Source organism: Hippocampus bargibanti, linkage group LG13 (assembly GCF_051943395.1).
Source record: "Hippocampus bargibanti isolate YZ-2025 linkage group LG13, ASM5194339v1, whole genome shotgun sequence".
In the NCBI taxonomy this organism is placed as follows: Eukaryota; Metazoa; Chordata; class Actinopteri; order Syngnathiformes; family Syngnathidae; genus Hippocampus; species Hippocampus bargibanti.
The window spans coordinates 17,916,196-17,932,359 of record NC_142746.1 but is presented as its reverse complement, the minus strand read 5'-3'; the positions used below and the strand labels follow the sequence as shown (position 1 = coordinate 17,932,359).

Genomic DNA, 16,164 nt, shown 5'->3' with positions numbered 1-16,164 from the left:
CAAGACATCTTAAATAAAAACCATATGAAACCTCATTGCCAAATTAGTATGTTTCTGTTTATCACCAAAAAACAATCCTCTGAATGAACAAACTTTAATATGCTGTCTGCGTTCCACCGTCTAGCTCCTCCAGCAAGTCTGGACACAATGAAGTGGAGAAGGATGGAGGATCATCCGAAAATGACCCTACGGCTCCAGAATGTGACCGTCATGTTTACAAGACTGTTCTGGAAGGCGGTGACATTCCCTTACAAGGTCTACGAGCCTTAAACAAGCGCCATGGCAGCTCATCCTCCCCTAAAGGTACATACCGATCAATTAGTATGGACACACGTTTGTTTGGTAGATGTGCATGGACATGAGGGTTCGACACCCCCTTAGGTCCTTGGTGTAAAATGAGCATTGAGCTATAAAAACATTGATGATGAACATGTTTTTCCGTTCTGCTGGAGTATACGCGCATCTTTGCTTCCAAGCTTTACAGCTTTAGCCAATCACCCCGCAGCATTCATCCGCAGTCACTTTTGATTTATTACCAATGACATGGATGATAACATGAGTGGACATCTGCTTTGGAACACATTTAACTCATTCACTGCCAGAAATGTGCAAAAATGTGTCCACTCCAGTGCCAGGGTTTTTGTCATTGTTACTCGTATTCCAAGACCCAAACAATATTGAGTTTTAGGTCTAAATAAACATTCAATGCAGCGTAAGAAACTTTTGACTCTCTACTTTCATCAGAAAAAGGGGGTTAATTCCTAAATTATATGGATCTGGAGTTATATGAGCTTGAAATGGGGGCGACTGTCCAAAATACAATGCAATACATACATATTGGTTTATATAGCACTGCTTTATTACAGCTGAAGTTGTAATAAAGCGCTAACATGGAAAAAATGGAAATGCTGTCCCATTGTGGAAGGGAAAACATTGCCAGAGACCATGGCCAGCGCCTTATCGGCACACAAGCATGAAAAAACAAAACACGGACAAATTTGGGAATGGCAGTGAATCAGTTAAGGATGAAATGAGGTTGTCTTTCTCAGCCTATGGAAGCTAATCTTGAAGAGAGTTTCCCTTCATGTTGCAGTCGCTAGGCAGGTTTAGGCAAGGCAGTACTTTCGTGTCTTTCCTCGTCATAGAACAGAGAGCCGACAAAGGGGATGGATGTGAAGGGATGAGGGAGATAAAAAAGATATGTGCTCTTCAAAACCAGGCAGCTCATGGGTTGGGGTGTGGGGGAGATAAACAGGAGGGCCGGAGGAAGTCAGCTGTCAGTTTGAGGTCAACGGCAGGAATGTCTGAGCACATGGCCGGAGAGTCAAACATTGTGGGTGGAGAAAAGATGGAATGAAAAGAAGTGAGAGAATGGCCAGATTAGGCGCATGATCTACCACTGTTACGTCATACCGTCGCAGACACTTGTTTCTATGTTACAATGTGTTGTGTAAACAAAACTGATCAGTTAGTATCAGATCTCCTCCCATCCTCAATTGGACTTTAACCTCAGATAATTATTACAATGTGTGTTTGTGTGTGTGTGTGTGCGTGTGTGTGTGTGTGTATACTGACACAAAAGTTTGATTCACTCTCATATTTTCTTATAATGTTACATGATTTGTATATTTTCTCGTCTGTGGGCTTTTCAAATATTATAAGTACCACCAAAAAATAAAACAGTTCATAATGAACACCATTAAAATACATGAAAGTGATAAATAATATTCAGTCCAAATATCTTACACATAAAAGTTACAATACAATACATATTGATTTATATAGCGCTTTAACAACAGCTGAAGCTCTAACAAAAAGTTAAATAGAGATTGTACCAAAATAAAAATTCGAAAAGATTAAAAGCAAATGCATTCTCCAGAGATGTTAAAATATAACTGAAAAGTACATAACAAATGGATATAATTAGATATTTACAGTATATTTATTTATTCATTTAGTTCAAGCACTTTTTTTATTATACAATGTACAATACGAACATAGAACTGCATACCCCTATTTGTTCATTTCATGTTTTTACATGATAATTTTTGCATATTTTACATGTAAATATCATGTTTTTACATATTAATTTTGCATTTTTACATAAAAATCACCTTTTGACATGATGATCGTCATGTTTGTTCATGACAAGTGTCACATTTTTTTACATTTTATTCATTTCATGTTTTTACATGATAATTTTACCATATTTTACATGTAAATATGTTTTTACATCTTAATTTGGCATTTTTACATAAACATCACCTTTCGACATGATGATTGTCATTTGTTTATGACAAGTATCACATTTTTTACATGACCATTTTCATATTTTTACATAAATTGGGATTTTTTCCCCTTAAAACAAATAAAATCCTGATTAAACTGGAAATGTTTTCCCATTAAGAAGGTAAACCCAGGCCTGGATATAATGTGGACAACATTTTTGTAATTATTCTAAATTGTAATAGAGAAACGTGTAAACAAATGTAAGTTGACGTCAACCCACAATAAATTGCAATTTGCGAATTGCAATTTCAAGCCCAAGACCATGGTAAATTTATGTTGTTTCATCTATTTGAGCCTGTCATAAGTATCTTTTTTGATGTTGAAAATATTTACAGGCGTTATCTAATTTAATAGATCTTTGTTAGAACAGTAGGAAATAAACAGTATACAAAGAGAGTTCTGTTCCAGCTTCCACACTGAGGCTTGTGTTCTAAATTCATTTGCTCCTCTCGTCAAATGACAAACACCAGACGTCCATTATTTCCCATTCGACTCCAAAGCTTCCACATGTTCCTGTCAAAACAAAAAGCTTTCCTTATAATTTTTCAAAGAACACTACCTGTCGGTCCTTTATGAAGGCATTTTTATTGCAAAAGTTACACATATAACTTTATACATTATACAATATCAAGTGGACATCTCCCATGGGTGTTTATTAGTGCAGCACTTGAGAGGTGGCAGATGGTTCACTCATGCTGTGAACGTGTGTCATAGCATGTACAAGTGTGACGTCATTTCCCGCTTCCATCTGGATCTCAATGGATAGTTCCGAAAGCTAGAAGTTAGTTTAGTCAAATACAGTAAAGTCTCGTTATATCGATATCGGATATATCGATAGTCCCGGTTATATCGATACTATTTCTATGCATGCACGGAGAAAATTACATGCAAACAGGGTCAGATATATCGATAGTCCCGGTTATATCGATATTTTTTTGGACTCCCTTGAATATCGATATAACGAGACTTTACTGTAATTTGGACTTCCTTATGCTCGAAAACAAGCATTGCCATAACACATTGTGGACATGTCATAGGGCATATTGAGGAAAATGTCCGATGGAACATGATGACAAAATAGGTCACGCACAATCATTTTTCATGTTGAAAGTATTGATACTGCGGTCAGAGTTTGGATTCCTTAGCAAACTCCATTGCATAACATTTCACTGCATACTGCTATTAACACTTTGTTTCATGTTTATGTTCTTCTTGCTTATATCAAATCTACGAGCATTTCACAGAGTAAAGTTTTTCCATCTTACACTGTACTGTTTTGATTGGAGTCAGCCCTACAGCCTCAATCAAATCAGTTCCTCTACTCTAGGACTGTGGCAAATTCTGTTTTAGGCGTGTTTGTGTGTGAACCTGTGACCATTGTAATCTAATATGCTGTTTGTTCTGTTGTCCTGCATGCTTGCCAGTGGATTATAAAGGTGGGAATGGCTATTTAGACTCACCCTACCCCTCTAAAAATAGTCGATCGGTTCTTGCCAGTCATACAATAGCTAACCAATATCAGAGTAAGAAGCCTCTTTCTGCTGCCAAAGCTCGCATACCCCAAATCTTGCCGTCCAAATTCAAGCCCAAGCTGCTGCCGCCTGGTGGTGACATCCAGGAAAGCGGTGCACGACCCTTGAAGCAACCCAAAGCACACAGCTGTGAGGATCTGTACACATGTGATGGTGACAGAGCTGAGACAGAGGTGAGGGAGGGGTGTCACGATCCAGACTCCTGTGCTGAAGGCCTCAGGGAAGCTTCCCCGACAATGAGGAGGAGTGCGTCAGAGTTTTCAAGCCTATACAAGATCATGCATAACATTCAGCGGCCTAGATCAGTGGGCTGCACCCCCCAAGGGAGCGTCCGCAACCTGACTAATCTCTTTGAAGGGGAAAAAGAAAACGGGGTTGAAAAGTCAGAGTCTGATGGTGGTAAAATTCCACGGGACACTGTTTTGTCACGGGTCACTGAGTTTGAAATGTACATTCAACAGTCCAGTCTGACACCCAGTCGTTCCTCTTCGTTGCCCACTCTGACCTCCAACGACACCCAAAGCCCCGAACGTGCTACCTCTCTTTACCTGCCCTCTGCGGTGTCAGCTGAAAGTCTTTTGGTGGCGGACAATTCCCAAAGAGATGTCTGCTCCCCTGTGGAGGCAGGTGTCAAGGACACAGAGGAGTCCTTATCACCTTGTTGTAAAACTGTGGAAGAGGCAGCCTCCCCCTCAAAGGAAGGAGATCAGGTTAGGTCCGAGTCGACTTCTTCTTCCGATTCTGAGGTTGTACAAATCTTAAAGAAGAGCGCCACAGAGCAGAACCACTCAACTCCAAGTGGAACAAAGATTCCTCCCGTGCTGCCTCCAATGTCTTTCCCACTACACCACCACCATCTGCACCATCTCAACCACCAACACTTTCCCCTTAAACCCACAAAATGCAAAGGGTCCTGTCCAGCTTCCTACACCCGCTTCACTACAATTCTCAGGCATGAGAGACAACAGGCCACAGCTCAGCAAGAGAAACCAGCACCGCCAGAGAAGAAGACCATACTGCCTGGGAATCTCTTACTCATGGGCCCCGCCCCTTTCAGGTTACGGAAGAACCTCCACTCCCAATATCCTCGAAGGACGCTATCAGCCACTAAAGTGATAATAGGCCCTCAGAGACCCCACAGCACATCTCCGGAACTCAGACCTCTCATACCTCCGCGTCTGTCCTCCCTGGAGGTCCTGGAGAGGCTGAGTAACGGAGAGGGAGACAACTCTGAGCAGCTGAGTAACGGACAGGGCCTGGACGCCAACGGGAACCTTCTGCAGACGCTGGCAGCTTACCACAGAGGTGGCTATCTCCATTCCATCACAACTGTCATTCTCCTCCTTCCTTCTGTGCTCACTCATTCAGCTCAACTCTTCACCTTGTCTCAACACACCGCCATCCATCTTTATTCTGATTGGTGTTTTCACAGTCAAGCTTCCGTGTGGTGTTTGATACTTCATTCAAATGTGAATCACTGAAGGTTCCAGCTACACACAAAAATGACCGTTCATGGTTGAGGCAGCTTTTTAATAACACATAATTAGCCCAGCGGTGTCCAAACATTTTGCAAGGATGGCCAGATTTGATATATTAAAAATATTGGGGAGGGCAACCTTGGCGGACGTTCTTTACATATAACAGCAATTACTTAAAATAAATCCCATTCACATTGAACTCTTTAAAAACAGTACAAATGAGGCAGACACAGTAGTCCAATTTCCACCCATTCTTCAACCGTCTATAAAAGCAGGTACAGTAAAGTCTCGTTATATCGATATCGGATATATCGATAGTCCCGGTTATATCGATACTATTTCTATGCACGCACGGAGAAAATTACATGCAAACAGGGTCGGATATATCGATAGTCCCGGTTATATCGATATTTTTTCGGACTCCCTTGAATATCGATATAACGAGACTTTACTGTATTCTGCTTAATGTACAAGATAAATAAAGAATATTCAGTCATATCAACCATCCGTTCATCCCTAAATACCGTGTTTTCTGGTGTATGAGCCGCACTGGAGTATAGGGCGCACCCCCAATGAATGGTGTATTTTCATTTTTTTTTACATATGTAAGGCTCACTGGAGTATAAGGCGCACCTTCAATTAATGAAAAATGTTTTCCAAATATAATATCTAAATATATGAATGTTTTTAAGATATAAGGCACACCACATTACAAGGCGCTACAGTGGAGGCTGGTATTACGCACTACTTCTTCTGCAGTAAGAGTCGGTGGCTGCTGACAGTAGTTGCGAGAACTGTTGTGGCTCAATATTACTTCACATATAAGGCACAGGGCTATATTTTGAAGAAAATCAAGGCTTTTGGGTGCGCCTTGTACACCGGAAAATACGGTATGTTTGTTGTGACCCTTGCTTGTATGCCAAAGGAAAGTGCAAACAAACCACTGGAGTGAAACGTAGTAATCATCGGATGTTCTATTTACAAATGTAACCAATTTTGTCTGGAGGCTTGTAGATCAATGCCATCAATTGTTGCATTTTGGCTAGAGACAAATTACGGTGCTTATTTTTGTTTCCTTTTTCTTGTTTTTTTGTGTTTGTTTTTTCTGTTTTTTTCATGAACTCATCTAATCATTCTGTATTCATTACTTTTCTCCTTTGAATGAAGTTTTCCATTTGTTACTTTTGATTTTGTGTGAGAGGAATGATGTTCGTTTAATCATTATCTATTGCTTATCTTTTTATTTTTTCCTCATTGGAATCAGAGATTTGACTGCAATATCATCGTATGTGCAATGTTTTCTTCCTCCATTGCGTTTGTCTCAAAGAAGCACATTCCTCACTGCGTCAACCCCCTTTTTTTGTTTCTTTTTATTAGACTTATCCCCAGCGCATGGAGAGAACCAGGAAGAAGTGCTGAGGAGGCGTCATGGGGACAAAGAGGTGATTTTTATTAATATTTTTTTGTTTTGCATTTATATTTTCCGGTATATAAGGCGCACCGGGATGTAAGGCCCACCTCTAATGAATGGTGTATTTTCTATCTATTTTCCATATATAAGGCGCACCGCACTGGAATATAAGGCGCACCTTTAATGAATAAAAAGTTTTCCAAATATACAAATATATAAAATGTTTCCAAATATAAGGCACACCACATTATAAGACGCTACTTCTTCTACAGAGGAAATGAAGTCAGTGGCTGCTGACAGTAGTTGCCAGACCTGTTGCGGCTCAATATTACTTCACGTATTAGACGCACCTGCGTATAAGGTGAAGGGTCATCTTTTGTAGAAGATGAAGGCTTTTAGTTGTGCCTTATAAACTGGAAAATACGGTTAGTATTAAAGATTGAGCGGCGTGATGGAAATAAGAACAAGGAGGCATGTGTTGGACATCTCTGTTATTGTGTCACACTTGAAGGGGGAGCCTTATCTAGAGGGAAAAACAGTCTGTTTCCTTGACAGAAAATGTTGGAGGAACAGCGGCGGCTCAAGCGGGAACAGGAAGAGGCTGACATAGCGTCGAGACGTCACACAGGCATCGTCCCAACGCATCACCAGTTCATCACAAATGAGCGCTTTGGAGACCTGCTCAACATAACAGATAACACAGAGAAACGGAAATCTGGCATTGAGGTACAAATACGGGCCAGGTCTGTTTCAAACAGGAAAAACGCAACAGCTGCTTTGTCAGTTAGCATATGAGTCAGGCTTTGGTGGGAATGGGAAGCGTCGGGATGGCTGACGGTGGGTTATTATTGGGGTTTTGGTGATGTCTTGTCAGCAGTTGCTCTGCATACTTACTTGTCTGGCGTTTCCCTGCTGCTCAGAACATTAGTGTGAGCAGCAATAGAAAATCTGTTTTTGGTCGCCGGATATATAAATGAATCGCATGACACAGAGGTAATTGTCTGCTTCAGATATTATAAACTGTGCAGTCATCCATATTTCATCAGATGTATAAAAATGTCTTTTTACAAAGATATAACTAGTCAATTTTAATCAACACTGTATTTTTAAAGTTTTACAATGGTGTATAACTAAAATACTGTACACCATAGGTGTCAAAGTCAAGGCCTGGGGGCCAAATCTGGCCCACCACATCATTGTATTCGGCCCACAAAAGCAAATGAAGCTTGTGAAATGTATACACTTTACCAGCCATTTATAAGCAGGGGTCACCATTTTGAAACTGACAGCTAAGAGCTCCAAGTTAGACATTTCTATTGAGAGAGCATTTGCTCAAACTATTTTTAATTATGTTATTCTGAATATGGAAAACACAATATCCGAACATTGAGGATTTATTTTTAGAACAGGCTCATATGATCCTGGGAGGCTACAAGGTACCCAAACCCTGATCTAAAGGCTGAATTTCATAATACTTTTCTGTCGCATATTCTGATATTGTGCTGATATCCACAATAATAATACGATATTTAATTAACCTCTGTTTAGATACGGTATCGCGGGTGTTGCTGGTAGTTTCACCTCTTTCTGTTGTAAGCTATGACTCCTCTCCTCTGAAAGGCCAAATACAATACAATACAATACATGTTGATTTATATAGCGCTTTAACAACAGCTGATAGTACAATCTGAAATAGTTCAAATCACCTGTAGAAACTTGACATTTTACATCCTGTGTGTTCTAAATGACCAACAAAATTTGTGTTGTGATCACCGTTATATATGAACATGCCACAAAGATGTAATTAAGACATCCAGAACCTAAACTAAATTGTGAATGTCTCCTGTCAACAATATTCATACAACATTATATGTATCACCTGTGTGTGCCTGCACAGAGAACTCCAGCCATGGCACGCTTCGACTTCAGAGCGGAGACTCTAAAGTAAGCGCACACCATCAGAATTTACAATTACAATGCATGTGAACCTTAATGATGAGCATTCAAGTATCATACCAATCAATACATGAGAATATAAAGCCTCAAAATGTTTAATTGACCTAGTGATGGGTTTCCCAATAAATCATCTTGTGTGCTAATTTGAAAGAGATCCTCATGCATTCACTTGATGTCGATATCCACAGGAGTCATATTAGTAAATGTATTAGTGATTGATACTGCATTAACATCAATGTGCAGGAGTAATATGTAGTTAGTGTTTTATATAAAAAAATACATAATATCTGCAATTATAAATATATATATCAATATCTATATATATATATATATATATATATATATATATATATATATATATATATATATATATATATATATATATATATATATATATATATATATATATATATATATATATATATTTCAATGTATAGTTCTATCTGCTATTTTACTATGTATCATTTTACTTATGGTTTTATTGTTATGTGCTTTGTTTTATTGTTTTTATTGTAAAGTGTCCTTGGGTGTTTTTTATATATATATATATATATATATATATATATATGTGATTTTACATGATTTTGACTTAATCTATCTGCAAAATCTCTATTTAGGGAATTACCATTTCAGAAGGGAGATATCGTTTACATCATTAGACAGGTGGATCAAAACTGGTACGAAGGGGAGCATCACGGAAGAGTTGGGATTTTCCCTCAAAGCTACGTTGAGGTACCGTGATGTAGTTATTGTTATTTTATTTGTCTTGTCAGGGTATATATTTATATTTTGGGATGTCACAATTTCTTGCTTTTTATATGTTTCCTTATTTGTACAGCTCCTACCCCCCACTGAGAAAGCACAGCCAAAAAAAAGTGTCCCAGTGCAGGTGCTGGAATACGGTGATGCTGTTGCCCGATTTAACTTCAGAGGAGACACGGTGGTGGAGATGTCTTTCAGAAAGGTACGACAAAGTCAACCATATGTCACAGAAAATTCAAGTGAATTGGAGTATAAGGCGCACCCAAATGCCTAGATTTTCTTTAAAAGATGACCCTGCGCCTTATATTAAAGTACGCCTTATATGTGAAGTAATATTGAGGTCTCCAACTGTCTCTACTGTCAGCAGCCAGCGACTCCATTTACCCTTGTAGAAGAAGTAGTGTGTAACCCCAGCCTCTACTGTAGCACCTTATAATGTGGTGTGCCTTATATTTAGATTTTTTTAAAATCTATTTATATATTTAAAATGAATGAAAACTTTTTTCATTCATTGAAGGTGTGTCTTATAGTCCGGTCTGCATTATATATGGAAAAAGGTTGAAAATACACCATTCACTGTGGATGCGCCTTATAAGGCGCAAGTATATCTCCAAAATGAGACCACAAAAACAGTATGTTCAATCAACCATTAACAAACATTGCCTCAGCAAAGATCACAAACCATGTTCAACACTCATTCACTGCCATTCACCGATTTATTCTGGAATTGAAAATATGACATAAAGGGCCATTCTTGAATTTAGTTATGTTTGTTCATGCTTGGGTGCCAATAAAGCGCTTTTTCTAGCCTCTGGCAATGTTTTTTTCTTTTCCACTGGGGGTCTGCATTTCCTTTTTTTCCATGTTAGCGCTTTGTTCCAGCTTCGGCTGTTGTTAAAGCGCTATATAAACCAATATGCATGCATTGCATTGTAATTTGGACAGCCGCCCTCATTTCAAGCTCATATAACTCCAGACCCATATAATTTAGGAAGTAACTGATGAAAGAAGTGAGTCTGGGGTTTCTAACACTGTATTAAATGTTTATGTCGTCCTTAAACTCAATATTTTGTGGGTCCTGGAATTCAAGTGACAATGACAAAAACCCTGGCACTGGAGTGGGCATATTTTTGCATGTCTGGCAGTGAATGATTTAACATTGGAGATAAATTATAAAAATAACACCCATATAGATTGATGAAAATATGTGAAATCGACCAGATTGTGACTTTTGAGGTTTCGGCCCCAAATAAGTAATATGAAATTTGCACTGATGGCCCCGTCCAGGTGACGTGATGACCCGGCCCATCAGGTCACTGTTAATATGAGACCCTGTGATTTACAGCCTAAAAATGTGTGCAGGGGGAACGGATCACGCTGATTCGTAGAGTGGATGAGAACTGGTATGAAGGTAAAATCTCGGGCACAAACCGCCAAGGCATCTTCCCCGTCACCTACGTCGAAGTGCACAAACGACCACGTGTCAAAAACGGCTTGGATTACCCCGACCCGCCCCTCAGCTCCTCGCCACAGCGCAGCACAAACGCCTCCCCTCAGGTAAGAACCCAGAACATGAATTTGCGTCTTGACAACGTTTATTTCTCATCTCTGTTCATCTTTGCACACAACTTTTAATTTTCCTTCTCCTGTCTTGTCAATGTGTCTCCTTTTCGTCTTCTATAAAAAGTTATATCGTAATCGCCTGACCACTTCGCCCCTGCCGCTCCCTCGCTACCCCTGCCGCTCCGTATCCCCAGAGGTCCACGCCGTATCCTCCGAGTGGATCTCTCTGACTGTGGGAGGTGGAAGCCCACCCGCCGCACCCACCCCACCGTTGCCTCCCCTGCCCACCGTTTCTTACCGCTGCGGCGAATACCTTCCCCCTCCTTACTCCGCCAGCCCCGTGCCGCCCATCGCCAGCAGCCCATACTGCATCTCTCCCGTGACCTCGCCGTCTGCCTCCCCACTGCCCCCGCCGTACCCACCCAGGCCCAATTCCGCTACTCCTTTCCTCACTTTTACACCTCCCCAGGGAGAGGGCTTCCTGCTCTCCCCACCCTCACCGCATCTGTCTCGTAGCATTAGCCCCTGTGGCGGGCCGGTGTTGGAAGGTTGGCTTAAGGCGGAGGGCGAAGGTGCAGAAGGGTGCGGGGGCAGCTATGCCGCCCCTGGCAGCAGACAAAATAGCCCTGCAGAGGTATCTACCGCATGGTGTGCCGTGATTAAGAGTTCAGGCTCACTTTGCGATCTTGTGACCCTTCAATTTGGTCTTTGCTGATATAGTGCGGCTAACATTTTGGTGTGGAAAAACATATTTAACCTGAGTGTTTTTGCCATTGGCTTGGAATACAAATCTCACCACGGTGTTGTCAGGTACAAGTCTGCATGTTGTGTACAACTCGCGCACAAGTGCTAACACTTGTGCTAACGCTTGTGCAGCAGTTGATGCTTGTGTTTCTTGGTTTTTGAAAGAAGTTACCATTGATTGCATCACATCATGCACCACAGTCTGATCGTTTAGTGAAGGGTCATTCATACTTGCCACATATACCGTATTTTCCTGTGTATAAGGCGCACCCAAAAAAAACTTGATTTTCTTCAAAAGATGATCTTGTGCTTTATACACAGGTGCACCTTATATGTGAAGTCATATCGAGCTTGAACAGGTCTCGCAACCAATTTCAGTAGCCACCGACTCAATTTCCCCCCCTGTAGAAGTAGTAGTGCGTAACCCCAGCCTCTACTGTAGAACCTTATCATGTGATGTGCCTTATAGTATTTGGAAAACCTTTATATATTTATATATTTGGAAAACTTATTTACATTGAATAAAGGTGCGCCTTATAGTACAGTGCGCCTTATATGTGGAAAAAGTGTGAAAATCCACCATTCATTGGTGTGGTGCACCTTATACAATGAAAAATACATTAAATTAGGAAAATGTTATTTTTCTGACCAAAGGCAAAAAGAGATCTCTATTCCGAAACGTGACAAATACCAGGAATCTATCTTGCCTTGCCTGTTGTGAATAGACTGTATTTATTCTAACATATTCAGACTGAGAGAGATCGTTGTCAAATTTGTAGCTATGGGTCAAGAAGTAACGTTTTCTTTGAAAATTGGAAATGTATTTAAAGTACGACCGACATTACTTTTTTGTTTCTTAACTGACATCAGAAAAACGTTATAGCATCTAAAATACCCAAAACACGCAGTATGATATTTTTAGTCAAATTCAAAACACCAATAAAAATGACTTCAAGTGTCCAAAATCTGCAAAAAAATTGAGCTGCGAATTGAGCATTTTCAGAAAGTCCCGCCCCCAGTTCGTGACGTCACGCCAAGAAATCTTGCATTGCTGGAGAATCAAAACAATGGCTTCAGATTCGGAAAATATGCTTTCTTGTTACACATCCAGTTAACAGTATGATTCAAATAGTTCTGAAGAGGAAAGCATATATGTTTGCAATCGATTAAAGAATTTATTCCGTGCCATTTTGAGGCAACATTGGGGGGAAATGCCTCCCCCAAAAAGAGGCAGAAAATGGCCACTGACCTCCTGTGAGGAATGAATCAGCCCGTTTCCACAGGCTGATAAATTCCTTATATGGAGCTTGGACGCCCTCTTCTGGCTCTTTCTAGTGCAACATGACGTTTTCAGACCAAACAAGCATTGACGTGATGGAAGGACTGCTACAATGTGTCCTTTTTTTTTTCGGTTAGGGGTGTTCCTTCAGTGACGTCACGTACGGACTCGTCACCAACTCAAAAACAAGACTTCCGGAATATTCAGCATGAGTCTTAAAACGTAAAATATAGCTATATGCGGTGGAATCTTTGTAAAATACGCTCAGTAGAAGTCATTTGAAGCCATTTTACAAATTATGGACACAACTTGTCCGGAGACGTCGGTTGTCCTTTAAAACACTTTGAAAAGTTCTTCAAATTCTTGCAGCAGGTGGATTGAAACCGTGGTGTGTTCTCCTGCGACAAAGCTGTTGTTTATCTTGATTTTTTTTTCATGATTTTCATTGCCTTTCAGCTTGCACGGAATGACATTGATCATCACGGGCGGAACTCCAGAAGTCCTGTCATGCTGTTTGATATCCATGATAACAACGTCAACTCCTTTGCGGTAAGTATCTTGATATGTTATATTTCAATTCTTTTTCATTTAATTTAATGTTACTGTAAAATTAGAACTCATTTCCTTCATTCAACTACCATGTTTTCTTGACTGTAAGGCCAATGGATTATAAGGCGCACATTCAATGATTGGCATATTTTACAACTTTTTTCCATATATAAAGTGCCCTGGATTAGAAGGCGCATGGTCAGCTTCTGAAAAAAATTGAAGTCTTTTAGGTACGCCTTATAGTGCAGAAAATACTCAGTTTCGAGTCATCCTTTACTAATGCTCACAGTGCTATGTGGCATTAAAATGCATTATTCAAGAGCTGCATCTTTTTTTTAACTCATTCACTGCCAGACGTGCAAAAATGTGTCCCCCTCCAGTGCCAGGGTTTTTGTCATTGTCACTCAAATTCCAGAACCCACGGAATATTGAGTTTTTTAGGACTACATAAACATTCAATGCAGCGTAAGAAACCTTACACTGTCTTCTTTGATCAGAAAAAAAGAGTTAATTCCTAAATTATATGGCTATGGAGTTATATGAGCTTGAAATGAGGGCCACTGTCCAAAATACAATGCAATACATACATATTGGTTTATATAGCGCTTTAACAACAGCTGAAGCTGGAACAAAGCGCTAACATGAAAAAGGGGAAATGCTGCACCGTTGTGGAAGGGAAAAAAAACCATTGCCAGAGGCCAGTGCTTTATCGGCACCCAAAAAGGAAAAAACAAAACCCGAACAAATTCAGGAATGGCGCTCTATGTCACATTTTCAATTCTTGAATAAATTAATGAAAGGCAGTAAATGAGTTAAAATACATGAACTAATTTCATTGTTCCTGCATATGAACTCACACTAGTGTCTTGCCTTTCCATGCTTTCCTTCCTGATCTCCACCATCATCTGCTCCTCTGTGGCTCATGACGAATCACTTCCTTTTCCTCCTTTCTCCTTCCTGCCTCAATTCTGCCATCTTACTCTTTTCACTCCAACTTTCAACCCAAACCTCTGCTGGGACTCACCTACTTGTCCTACTAGGAGGCAATGTGCAATGAGATCTTGAATATAGCTGAGATCTCATTGAAATACTGCACCACGTTGTCCCACTACCCTCTCAATGCACTTCATAGCCTGCACTCGCATCCCAGTAAACAATCTGTGATCATTTCCCAGCAACCCCTGTCCCAAAGCAGCAGCCCAGAGCCCAGCCGTCTCAACTGTGCAATGTAAGTAGGATCTACAAGCGTGTACATTTGCAGTTTCACATCGACAACATATGGATAGAATTATTGCAACATGAGGTCATTACATTATAATATCATCCATTCTTAAAATCAGTGGCGGGCCGTGGATTTCATGGCTAGGCCTTCAGTAGTGCTTTGTCTGAATCAATCCAGACTGAAAAAAAAGTGTGGTGTAATTTACTACAAGTCCACTAGAGGCTACCATTAGCCAGGAAATAACTGAACGACCTTTCTTAATGATGTGCATTTTGTTCTTGAAATATCACTCTTGAAAATGGTTTTCACAATAAATCTCCAACAAAATCAATATATTGTCCTCCTTCTGCCATTGTGACTTGACCAAACCGCGATTAAATCAACACAATATATTTGCTTATGCAGCTCGCTACCGATACAGTGTGCTAGCTCTGTCCAGTATGCTCTTGTCACTGTTTTCGCAAACCATGATGAACTAGTGACTAGTCATTGAATTGACATGTATGGCAGCTAATCTGACATTTTCACTTGTTTATTTTCAAGGTGAATGCTATCAGGAAAAGCCCTACGACAAGGGTGTCAAATTCATTTTTTTGCCGCAGGCACATTGTAGTTACGGTTTCCTCTCGGGGGCCGTTATGAATTTGAAGAAGCCATTCGAATGTTTAATCCCCTCCACATATTACATATAGAGCGCACACCAAATTAATGAATAACTAGTTTTCAAATTTGTGGTAAGACATAATGTTATTATGATTTACATGGGACAATTTGACATTTTGGTTCAGACTTGAGCAAGTAATATGAAATTTCACAAGTTTGATTTGCTTTCACGGGCTGAATAAAATGATGTGGTGGGCCAGATTCGCCCCCCCGGGCCTTGGCTTTGACACCTGTGTCATCCGGTGTTTATTGGTTAAACTGAGTCTTCTTTACTGTTCTCAGTTGTCTGTCTTCTCCGTAATGTTTACCAGTGTCTTCCTCTGCTCCACTCCAGTTTCCAAGCTCTGTACAGTTACGCCCCACAAAATGAAGACGAGCTTGAGCTGCAGGAGGGAGATCTCGTCAGCGTCATGGAGAAGTGTGATGACGGCTGGTTTGTTGGTATGTACGGCAGGCCTCACATTCCTGACAAATGCAGTCAGTCATACTCTTTCGCAGTGTGAGTCGATATCGGGATTTTCCTGAGTGAAGTCTGCAACCCTCTAATGCGCAACTGTATTGACTCATCACTGCACTACCATATTATGTTGTAGGATTTGTCAACACAGATATTATTATTAGATATTATTATTAGATATTATTAATATTACATAACTGGATGTGTAACAAGAAAGCATATTCTCCGAATCTGAAGCCATTGTTTTGATTCTCAAGCA

General features: G+C 40.2%; 1 protein-coding gene across 9 annotated transcripts in view; it reads left to right on the top strand.

The window, feature by feature from the left end:
• The window catches only part of sorbs1 (sorbin and SH3 domain containing 1), a 57,845-nt gene that overhangs the window by 37,431 nt on the left and 4,250 nt on the right, over positions 1-16,164 (top strand). For 5 of the 9 annotated variants that reach the window (XM_089011389.1, XM_089011387.1, XM_089011388.1 and 2 more), the window contains 12 exons: positions 125-303; positions 3,714-5,126; positions 6,677-6,741; positions 7,266-7,436; positions 8,608-8,654; positions 9,284-9,398; positions 9,505-9,630; positions 10,791-10,985; positions 11,116-11,625; positions 13,471-13,563; positions 14,604-14,791; positions 15,783-15,889. In XM_089011389.1, coding sequence (XP_088867515.1) covers positions 125-303; positions 3,714-5,126; positions 6,677-6,741; positions 7,266-7,436; positions 8,608-8,654; positions 9,284-9,398; positions 9,505-9,630; positions 10,791-10,985; positions 11,116-11,625; positions 13,471-13,563; positions 14,604-14,791; positions 15,783-15,889 — 3,209 coding nt within the window. The remainder of the gene's footprint in view (positions 1-124; positions 304-3,713; positions 5,127-6,676; positions 6,742-7,265; positions 7,437-8,607; positions 8,655-9,283; positions 9,399-9,504; positions 9,631-10,790; positions 10,986-11,115; positions 11,626-13,470; positions 13,564-14,603; positions 14,792-15,782; positions 15,890-16,164) is intronic. The other 4 variants (XM_089011391.1, XM_089011392.1, XM_089011393.1 and 1 more) reach the window with 3 other exon arrangements.